General features: G+C 35.3%; 1 protein-coding gene across 1 annotated transcript; it reads right to left on the bottom strand.

Annotated features, from left to right (window-relative positions):
* Positions 1 to 235: 235 nt before the first annotated feature.
* LOC143665949 (olfactory receptor 14C36-like) lies at positions 236 to 1,201 on the bottom strand. Its single transcript, XM_077139551.1, has one exon. It carries the CDS (start codon positions 1,199 to 1,201, stop codon positions 236 to 238), a length of 966 nt encoding a protein of 321 aa, XP_076995666.1.
* Positions 1,202 to 12,243: the final 11,042 nt, after the last annotated feature.

The raw sequence follows: 12,243 nt of genomic DNA, 5'->3' as shown, positions 1-12,243 counted from the left end.
TTATAGATTTAAAAGAGAATAATTGGAGAGAAAGCTACTTAACATATAGACTTTAGTAAATCACCCTAAGCAGTGATGCTTCATGCAATTTTTGCACAGGAAACTTCAAAATAAAATATGTTTGAATTGTTTCTATGCTGACACATAATATGTAAATCTTAGAACTCATGTTAGGGCCTTCCAAATTAGAAGTAGGCTATAAAGTTAATTCTGAAGCATTTTACAACTTAACATATCAACAAGAGTAACACAAACGAATGTCTGTCAGTTTCCTCAATGAAGTTTTTTTGTTTGTAAGTCTCTTTAGTGATTCTTTTATTTGCTTGTTTCTAAGACTATAGATGATAGGATTCACAAAAGGAGGGACTATAGAATAGAACACAGAAGTAATTTTGCCCTGAAGTGTGGGAGAATGGGAGGTTGGCTGCATGTAAACAGTAGCAATTGAGCTGACAAAGATGGTCACCACAAGGATATGAGGGACACAGGTGGAAAACGCTTTCTTTCGGTCTCTACTGTTTGGAAACTTGAGCACAGTAGAAAATATGTGAATATAAGACATGGTGATGAAGGCAAAGCAGCCCCCAGGAACTACCACTACAGAGATAACATTTAAAATTTCATTGCTTAAAGTGTCAGAACAGGAGAGCATCCATAGAGAGGGGACTTCACAGAAGAACTGGTGCACTACGTTGGACTGACAGAAGGACAGGTGGAATGTGTAGCCAGTGTGTAATCCTGCAAAGACCGCACCACTGGATACTGAGGCCAGCATCAACCGGACACAGACTTGAGGATTCATGATCACAGGGTAGTGAAGGGGCTGACAGATGGCCACATAACGATCGTGGGCCATGACAGTGAGGAATAGCAGTTCTGTAGAGGCACACAAATACACAAAGAAGACCTGAGCTGCACATCCTACAATGGAGATCATCCTGTTGTCAATCAGGAAGATGACGCAGGCCTTGGGTACAGTGACAGAAATGCAACACATGTCCAAAACAGACAGATTCATAAGGAAGAAATACATGGGAGTGTGAAGTTTCTTGTCAAAGATGATTACGGTGATGATTAGAAAGTTGCCCATCAGGGTTCCCAAGTACATCAATAGGAATAGCATGGCGTGCAGGACTCTGAACTCCCAAACATCAGAAAATCTTGCAAGTAAGAATTCAGTCACCATACTGGAGTTGGGCATCTTTGAGAAATATGCTTTTGGCACACAGAAACAAGGGCAGATAATCCCTAAACAACATGGAGAATCAACATGAAGAGAAAAATTAGCCTATGTATATTTATCAACCAATATTTACCCAATTTTATTCTTTGTGGTTAAGGTTGGTTAATAGTAAGTACAGTATTGTGAAGCTCTTTAAGTCTTGTTGCTTCTGTATCTAACTTCCAGGGTAAGGGCAACAATAAAGTAAATTCTATAGAGAATCAAACAAGGTTACAGGTTGCCAGGGGCTAGGGGTTTGAATGGGAGGGCACATTTATTGATTAATGGGTGTAGAATTTCTGTTTCAGGTGAGGAATAAGTTGGGGTAATGGATGTTTGTGATGGTAGTACAATATTTCGAATTTAACTAATATCAGTGATTTTACATGTAAATGTGACTAATATGGAAAATTTTGACTTGTATGTATATTACTCCAATGAAAACTAAAAGAATGGAAACTTTGAGAGCATGCACCCATGTTTCATTAATTTACATCACATACTGGCAGTACAATGTTGGTCACATACCTATACTTTCCCTATAGTCTGATGTTTCAGCTCATGATAATTTACTATTATACTTTTCAACCCATCTAGTATGTACAATAATGTTTTCCCAGGCTTTTCCAAATATCAGCATACTTGTCTATCCTTTTAAAGTTCCAAATACATCTTATCCTATTATTTTAATAAAAGTAATTGCTATGTATTTTTACTATTTTTTCCCCACAATCTGCTGCTTAGAAAGAATGGAACCACTCATTTATAAGACTGATTCATTACTCTTATCTCTATTCTCTCTTCTCTTCCACTGATACCAATGTTTCCCATTATGTGTAATTTTCTCTTTGATTTTTCCAAATGTTCCTGAACTTACATAAATTCTTAGTTTTCCTTGTTCAAAATAATGTTCTGAAAACTTGACTCATCATTTGAGCATCTTAATTTTCCTTCTACTCTCTTTAATTGGCTATTTTCAAACAATGTTTCATTCATACAATTCAAATTTTATTTGACTCTTAACAATATGGCATCTGCCAGCACCTAAGCATCTTATTCCAACAGCATCTACCATAGAAGACCAATTGCCTGTTACTACAGTCTTCATCTTTCTGTCCCTACTCAACTCCAAAGTGTGTTATAACAATTTTTCCACCACCAGCACCACTTTTCTGCTCTTACTTGATTTGCCATTATATAGCTTTATTCACTCATCTCATTAAAGTCACTTAGAAGTGTGGTACAAATTTTCCTTTCTCAACTGAGGTCCAAATTGCATTTTTTAAGGCAATCCAAAATTTGTAGTTTGATATTCTCTTCTTCCAACTTCCTCTTTGTTCCCAATCCTTCTATTTTATCTTGTTCATTATTCTGCTCTCATCAAAATTTTCACCACTTTGTCCCTGTTTTTCTCCCATGTTTAAAAATGTCACTTTTGTTTGCCCCTTATCAATTGCACAGACAGAAATCTGCTGTCATAATAATTTTGGCACGTCAGTAAACTATATCTCATATTAAATTTCTTGTATAAGGTATCCTTAATTAGACAAAATAAAATGTGAGCATTTCTGTCTTCTAGTAACACTTCCCTTGTGATATTCTTTTTTTAAAGAATTCATGCTACTTAAAATTGATTGCCTTTGATTCTCTCATGAATATCCACTAGTTTACTATAAAACACATTAGTTCAGTCAATGAGACTTTGAACTAAGGCCAATTTAGATGCAACATATGGCATCAGTGAGATCTGTGGGAAAAATGTCTTCTAGATATATGTCTAATACTAATCCTGACATTAATTTAATAATATTAAACACATCAAGATGGCAGTCTGAAAGTTTTTCAAAAATACTTAAAACATGGGAACAGCTACTCATTGATGTTTGTACTTCTGCTAACCTTTTGTTTCATTTCTATTATTCAAAATTTCTAACTATCATCTAAATATATCCATGGGTATATATTGCAATTTTTTCAGGAAGATGGACTTACCTGGAAAAGCAATGGATTGATGGACTGATTGATTTGTTGGTTCAAGTTGATTCATGACAATCAATCTTCATGGTTCTAAAAAAAAGAATAAATGCTGCTAGCATGTTTTCTTACAGCTGTGAAAAATAGATATTAACTGTGGACTGAGTATTTAATTACATTATGATGTAGAATAAGATGGAATGGGATGTCTTCTGTGTGTTATAAATTATTGCTTTTTCCATAAATCCTAATCATATCCCAGAACATTTATAGGTTGAAGCAAATAAAGATAATTTTCAGTTCATGAGCCATCTTGTGCCTTTTTTCATAATGTGCAAACAATTAATTGATATTCAATCACACCTAATTCCTTGTGAAGATTCCTTTTCAAATGTCACTTTATTTTTTAGAGATTTAATATGTTTGTGCAGTCTGTTGAAATATAGTCTTAAGTCCTTTCATCAAGACTTACAATACCTTAAATCATACCACATATTCTCCTGGACTTATTTTTCTTGATGATGTAAAATGATGAGTTATAGACTTATAGATATACTTATCCTTGGACCCTATTTATCTTACTGAATTTTGAACATATATCATGTCACTATAATTCACATTCTTCTTTTCTAGTGACTAGTTTAAGTTCTTATAACTTAGAGAACTGCTGCTAAATTATAGAAGGCAGTATGGAGTGACCTTCTGTTTATTGATAGCACTGCATGACCAATTTGTTTAAAATGTGTACTTTTATATTTATAAGTATATCTAACCAAGTGAAGTAAGTTTCATGCTGAAGGTTGAAATTGTTAAAGATTGGCTTGACTGTTTGTAAATATCAGGCTATATTTTCACACTGATTATGAGAATCTACTACCACATTGTGGGAATGCAGAAGGTTTTCTCAGTTTCAATGCAGAGTAAAACACTACTATTATTTAATGATCACCAAATTTAGGCTTCTAGATTAAATTTGCATGTGTAAATTCATCCAAATTAAAAATTCAGGGGTTTGTGGAAAAGATTGTTTTTCATCATAACAATGCAATTTACTTGCTTTGTTGCTCTGAGAACATCTTAAATAACTTTGAAATCTGTTTTTTGCTGTCTATAGAAATTGCAGTAATGCGTATTTCATGAATTTAATATTTATAAAATATTCCAAATAGAGAAGGAAATCAAAATGGTAGCAGTGTTGTAGAAAAATTTTCAAAATCAGAGTTTTAAATCACTGACAAAAGGATTATGCAGGTGATCCCTTCAGCACTTACATTTTTTTCAATCTTAAGACCATATTTTTTTGAACATGCCAAGAAATAGAAGAGAAATCAGGTGCTCTCATTTGCTAGTGGAATTTTCAGTTTAAATGAATGTGAATTAATATAAAATGACCTGAACTGATTTGATTAGAAACTGCAAAATGGAGCCCATTTATTCACTAATGGACTGGCAGTAGCCTGATACACTGCACAATAAATTTTCCTGTGGTACATAAAATATTGCATGGGTTTTCTCACCTTTCCACATGCAAAAGCAAGTGACTCATTGCTTTCATGCAAAGACATGAAGAATATATTTCCTAGCTGAAGAGTTGAAAGAAATATTTTGCCTGTTAATATATGTATTCCTTTATTTTTTTGTCCCCCATCCATACGGTATTTAATATACTTGAACTTAACTCAAAATTTTGTGTGTGGGGGGATTATACACAGAAAAATGACTGGCAGTTAAATCTGTGTTTCACTGATAAATGCTTGCATGATCTTTCACAATATATTAAGAGGAATCTCTAAGTTTTTCCTGAAATATAGTGAGCTATGCATATAATTTATGATTATAGCAGGGATTCACTTACTTATTTTGTGCCACCTGAATATATAACACAGAACTTTGCAAAACAAAGTTAATAGGTGACAGGTATAATTAACTAAATAGCTACAATATATACAAAAAATTACTTTTAAGTTTTAAGATAAAATGCAACTCACCATAATTAAAATTGTTCAGATGACTTAAGATAGGTACGCAATGAAACTGTGGGCAGCCAGAGAGCTGCGCCTGTCCCTACCTTCCTTTCTAGCATTGTCTCCCTCAGGTGTTTCCATCCACTCACCCAGGACTTGCATTAATAGTTCAATTCTGCTAAATCCAGTTGAAAGTATTTTCAATCTGATGAATATAAAAGATGTTGCTCTCCTTGTGTGAGAAACTTCCTTACTTACATTTTTTTATCCTGATTTAATTCACAGTCTCTCTCAAAAAAGTGAGCACTGTAGCAGAAAAGTGGAGTGGTTAATGGAGAAATGGAAAGAAGAAGAAAAAAAGAAATTAATATATTGAGCACATACAGATCAATAGCTTTTTCTTATGCAAATTTGCAAGTCTAAATTTCTGGTTTGGGTCCGATCCTTTTTCAAGTGCTGACAAAGGTAAGAGAGCATATTTAATTTGGATGGTGGAGATTGTGACAGGAAATATTCTGTTTTATAACAATGGCTTCTGTGTTCAGACTTAGTTGATAACTAAATAGCTATATAATTAGAGAAAACCCCTGGGAAAATGACCCTTGTTGGCATTAATAGCCACTGCTCAGGGGAATTACAAGGAGATAATCGGCTCCACTTGTGCGGGGAGAGATACCAAGTAGAAATTGTGCCTAAACAACTTTTGTATATCCAGTAAAATTAATATATTCAGATGTGTGAATTTCTTGTGAATCTTAGGGAAAAAGCAGAAAAGAAGTAGAGGCCCATATCCATATATTTAGAAACTACGTGTTTCTCTCATCCTCATGGTTTCCCTCCAATGAATGGTTATGATTGTCACACTCATTAGTGATGCCAAACTCACATGATTTGTTTAATGGACAAATAGCCCTTATGGAACTGTCCAAAATGTTGGCATCAGGGATCAAATGCCATTTATCAGCCTGGTGACAAAGTTCAGCCCAGTGGTCTGTGATCAATGTACTCACCACCCTAACTTCATCCCTTGTGCCTCAGTTCTTCATTTGTTAACAAGGTTGGCAAATTGTGCATGCTCAGGAGCCCCTCAAGAGTGGGACCCATGGGATTAAAACATTTGGATGAGTACCTGGCACATGGCAAATATTAGAAAGTGTTACAATATTTATTCTTCAGTTTTCACAATAATAATATCTGTGAATAATTTCAGGTCCTGTTAGGAAATTAGAAACCTTTCCACAGTTCTTAGAAGTAGTCTTATCGATCTGACATTGATTTCGGGTATAAATCAACTATCATCAGACCACACACCCATTATTATATGAAAACTATTCAAATACATTGATTTTTAGCCAGGGCATGATCTATGGTTAAGCACGCTCAAAATGCACTTGAAAAGTGTGCATTCTGCACCCTGAGAGCATCAATGTGTATATATATATATATATATATATATATATAAAATGTAGTGTTATATATATGTGTGTGTATATATATATAATGTAGTCCGGTATGCTGTACAAGTGCTTTATTTGGTGTACATGATACTTATCTCATGTTTTCCAAACTGAGTAAATTGTATTTTCATTTCCCATTATGATTTTGGATTTTTAAAAATTCTCTTCTGTGTTGCTTCATTCCATACAGTACATGTTTAGGTGTTATGATGCAGCTATATATTGGTTTGGAATCTTATAACTTCCCCTTAAATATGCTTTCTCAATCTCCTGAAACCATATATTGACCCCCTCATTACTTTTCATTCCTTCTTGCATCAAGTGTGTCCAACTGGGATGGTATTCCTAATCCTGAAAAAAAGACTTTTATTAACATTTCTTGTACCATCTGACAAATGGCATTGACTTTTATTTCTTTCAGTTTATAATTTTTTTGCTTTTTCCTATATTTTGATATTTTGGGGAATATCTGTTATTTTGATTTCTGAAATTAAGTGAAATGATTACTCATACTTCATTAAAAGAAAACCCTACAAGCATTTTGTCTCTTGCTGATTTTTTGTTCCTCAAAAATTCTATCAGTTTGTTCCATGTAATGTGTCAGTAGATTTTCTTTCTCATTCATGGACTATTCTATCATATTTACAGTTCACATATTATTTGTTCATTCACCAATAATTTGTATTTTGATTGTTATTAGAAATTTGCTATTAGGAAAAATAAATGTCTTGTAGATTTTTGTACATATTTTAACATGCAGAAGCACCGTTTTTTTCCTGAGTATATAGATGAGGTATTTGTAGATCAAAAGTATATGTATGACTTTTTTTTTGTATGGGCAGACACTGGAAAATGAACCCAGGTCTCTGACATGGCAGGTGAGAATTCTGCCACTGAGCCACCATTGCACAGCCCTGGATGACTTTTTATAGTATGCACTGAAAAGTCATCTTCTGAAACAAACCATTTTACACATCTTCCAGGAACATATGAGAATTCCATTTTCTCCACTTATGTGACAAAATGTATTGTCAAATTCCCTGAAAGTTTGTCAAAGTGAGAGAATGTGTGATGGTATACCACAGTGCTTTTATCCATATTATTACTAGTTTTTTAAGGAGTTTTTCATCGATTGGATTGGAATCTACTGCCAGATATATTATCATAAGTACTTATAATCCTTTATTTTCCCTCATTTTTATCTCTATGAATAAGAGGAGATAATCAAAAATCAGCAATTAATAAATGTAATGATATCCAATTTCATCTATTTAATATTATGTCTATTACTTTTAAAAACATGATTAAGAAATCCTTGCCTATTAATACAGAAAGACACTTTCCTACATATTTTTTCTAGAAAATTTGTTTATTAGGTTCCTCAGTACATAAAAACTATTCATCAATCATCACTCTTGTGTTGATGTTTAGGAATTTTGAGAATTATGGTGTGCTGTTTTGAAAGGATGTATGTCCCCTAGGAAAGCTATGTTTTCATCAAAATCCCATTTCAAAAAGGCAGAATAATCCCTATTCAATACTATATGTTTGAAACTATAATCAGATCATCTCCCTGGAGATGTGATGTAATCAAGAGTGGTTTTAAGCTAGATTAGGTGATGACATGTCTCCACCCATTTGGGTGGGTCTTGATAAGTTTCTGGAGTCCTATAAAAGAGGAAACATTTTGGAGAATGAAGTAGATTCAGAGAGAGCAGAGAATGCTGCAGAACCACGAAGCAGAGAGTCCATGAGCCAGTGACCTTTGGAGATGAAGAAGGAAAATACCTCCCAGGGAGCTTCATGAAACAGGAAGCCAGGAGAGAAAGCTAGCAGATGATGCTGCACTCACCATGTGTCCTTCCAGCTGAAAGAGAAACTATGACTGTGATCACCTTGTACTTTCACACTTGAGAGAGAAACCCTGAACTTCATAGGCCTTCTTGAACCAAGGTACCTTTCCCTGGATACCTTTGATTGGACATTTCTATTGACTTGTTCTAATTGGGACGTTTTCTCAGCCTTAGATATGTAAACTAGTAACTTATTAAACTCCCCCTTTTAAAAGCCATTCTGTTTCTGGTATATTGCATGTTGGCAGCTAGTAAACTAGAACATATGGGTAAAACAATTGTTAAAATATAAACATCATTTTTCCAGGAAAGTTTGTTTTAAAAGATATTTTTGTTTTTCCTCTAAATTGTCTTGGTGTCTTATTTTAAATAAGGGCATTGTACACACTTTCAATTCTGTTCCATTGGTCTATTTATTGATTTTTACCTATACTTCATGATCTTAGTTACTGTCACTCTATAGGAGTCTTGAAATCTTGAAATTCTCACACATTAAACATATTAAAAGTTTCATTTATATTGAAGAGCCTTGAATTACATGTACATTTCAGAAATAATAACCAAAAAATAGAAATTACACAGAAACATATAGGAAAAATAAGAAAGTTTACTGGAAATTTTATTCACATTGCAATGTTGTGCATCGATTGTTTGGTACTACTGATTTCTAAATAATATGTAGTATTTTTCACCAATGAATTGGATATATGGTATAAGTTTACATTTTCTGCCATTTTCAGCACTATTTTCTACCTCTTTAAAAAATAAATTATGTACATGTTTTATTAGATGCATTTTTCTATATATAATTAGGTCATTGCTATTTTTAATATATTTTTATCAGTTATTAATTGTTTCTTGTAGTTAATAAAGTACATCTAAGTTCAGGGAGTGATGCCAGCCAAAAGATGCAGAATGTAGTGCAAAGGGCTGTCCTCTTTACAGAACCAGCAAAAACTGTCAAAATCAGCTACTAAGGAACATAGGGAAAGGTTAATGGAAACTGAGTGCCGTGTTGAGAAAAAGTGAACTTAAAAGTGGTCAGGTCTTAGAAAGTATCAAATTTTCATGTGACCCAGCTGTCCCATTTCTAAGTGTATACCAAAGAAAAAAAAACTGAAAGCAGGAATTCGAACAGACATTTGCACACTGATGTTCATAGCAACTTTGCACACAATTGTTGTAAGGTACCAGTAACCCAAATGCCCCTCGATAGATGGATGGCTCAGTAAAATGTGATATATATACCTACAATGAAGTAGTATGTAACCACAAAATGAATGGCATTCTGATTCATGCTGCATGGATGAATCTGCAAGACAGCATAGTGAATGAACCTACCCAGATACGAAATTACAATTATTGTGTGATCTCAGTTATATGAAAATAGCAAAATATGCAAATCATAAGCTCAGAAAATAAAGTAGAGGCTATCAAGGACCATGTGGGAGGAAATAAGGAGAAGTTAATGTTTAACTGAAACAGAATTTCTATGTGGGGTGATGGAAATCATTTGGCAGTCTCTGAGGGTGAGGGAGAAATATTTTTGTGACTATAGTTAAGAGTACCCAACTGATCAATTGTACCTTTGAAATGGATAAAAAGGAAAATTTAGTTTGTATATGTTACCAGAGGAAAAAAACAGATAGAAATTTGCAACAAATGTAAATGGTAGGCTAAAGTTAATAGCCCAGCAATAATAATTTATTACAATAGTGGTAACAGAAGTACCATACATATAAATTTTTAAAAATAGTTGAAACTGTGTTTGTGAAAGGCATATATGGGGGCTTTATACTTTCTGTTTGATTTTTCTGTAAACCTAAAACTGCTTGAATAAAAAAAGAGTGATAATTTTGGAGAACTGACATAATTATTAGAATAAGCACATTTTTTTGGGTCAGAAATTAGAATATAGTTTACCAGGGGTTAAGGTGGGCCTGGGGAATGGGGAGTTTGTGCTTACAGAATTTCTATTAGATGTGATGGAAAAAGTATCAGTGATGGAATGTGGTGATGGTAGCATAAAATTGTGGTGATAATTCACATCACTGAATTCTATTTTTGTAACTAACATTACATAATATATTTTTGCATGTAGTCAAATGGGAAAATTTTAGTTTAGTTTGTAAAAGCCATAAGAATGTACAACACAAAGAGTGAGCCATAATGTGCACTAACAATGATCCTTACTGTATATTGATTGTAGGTCAAATAAAATTACAGTATAATAGTGTTTCACATAGCTATCACCCTAATGCAAAATGGCTAATAGAGAAAATTGCATTTGTGATGGGGCATTTTGGGGATACTTTACCCCACAGTGCAGCACCTTGGGCCCAGAAACCACAACAATGGAGAGAGAGCAACAAAAGTCTACTGAGAACATGCCCAGACAAGCCAAGGTGACTATCACCCATTGCCAAGTTCCAGTTCTATTCCATAGCAGGTGCGATCTGCCATAGGAGTCCTTTGGCCACATGTGCTGGAGGTTCGGTACATATCCAGCATTAAGAGATGTTGTGGGCAGGTGTGGGCCCACAATGCCAGGCTGCTGGCCACAATCAGCTGGGTGGAAGTGATAACAATCCTTTAGAAACCATTGTAGGCAAATCTCATCCCTTGGGCAGAATACATGCCACTTGCTCATCCTATAAAAGAACAGTGGCAGCCAGGGTTTTCGGCCCTGGGTGGGAGTATTATAACAGGTGCCCTCAGGCCATACTAGCATGATCATGATGAAGCTCTACAAGCATCAAAGAACCTTTCCCATCATCAGTAAGGGACATGGGCATGGGAGTTGGCCACCTCACGATCCAAGTTTGCACCTGCAAACTTCGGGTTATCCTGTCACCACAAGGCAAAAAAAACATACCACCCCAGAAAGGGCTTCTGCTAGTATTTTTCATGGCCAGGTCCATTTATCCATTGTCTCTGGTTGCAAACCATGGGGGCTAGTGATAATAACCCTACTTTCCACACACAGGGTCTTTCCCACACATTGCTTCCTTCCATTTGTATGTGCAAGGGCAATACCTGTCCTATTCTTACCAAGTCTAAAGGAGAGCAGCCTGTGCACTGAGGCTGTTTGTTCAGCAAGTGAGCAGCAGTAGCCGATCAGTGTAGCCCGTTCTTTCAATGTCTGCTCCTCTAGGTCCAAAACCTGAATCTTTACTTTCAGGGTACCTACCAGTCATTCCTGCAGCTTGAGGTCGACATGGGAAATGAAACGTCCACTGTATATCCAGACCTTTGGCCCAATACTGACCAGAACATTGGCTTAACCCTGAACCATAAACCCACTGCCATTCGACGGGGGTGGGGCTACCTCTATCACTTGTTTTCTGAGGGTCATCCATTACAAACCCTTAATGGACTCACTTGCTTGAAGGGAAGCATAGACAGCAGATAATTGCCACTCAATGGGAAGTGTCTCACCTCATCTCCCTGCTGTGACTGGGACCAAATCTTATGGGAACCTTGTATTTACCCGGATATGCCAAAGTCCCCGACTAAAATTGCAATATGTATTGTCATGTCCAGGTGGAAAGGAACTGCTTCATCCACCAAATACAACACTTGGACCATTGGTACAGCATTTTTTGTCACTGCAAAAGCATGGTCCTGGTCAGACCCCTCGTCCCATGGGGCACCTTTCTTGACCATATTCACATCCAGGTAGAAAGGAAACACCTTATCCACCACCTATAGCACTTAGGATTTCACCACTGCCTTTTTTGCTCCTGCAAAGTCATGTTGCTGGTCATCCCACC

The sequence above is a fragment of the Tamandua tetradactyla genome, chromosome 22, assembly GCF_023851605.1.
Source record: "Tamandua tetradactyla isolate mTamTet1 chromosome 22, mTamTet1.pri, whole genome shotgun sequence".
NCBI classification, from domain to species: Eukaryota; Metazoa; Chordata; class Mammalia; order Pilosa; family Myrmecophagidae; genus Tamandua; species Tamandua tetradactyla.
The sequence above is the reverse complement of the archived record's forward strand: the minus strand, read 5'-3'. Positions and strand labels throughout refer to the sequence as shown.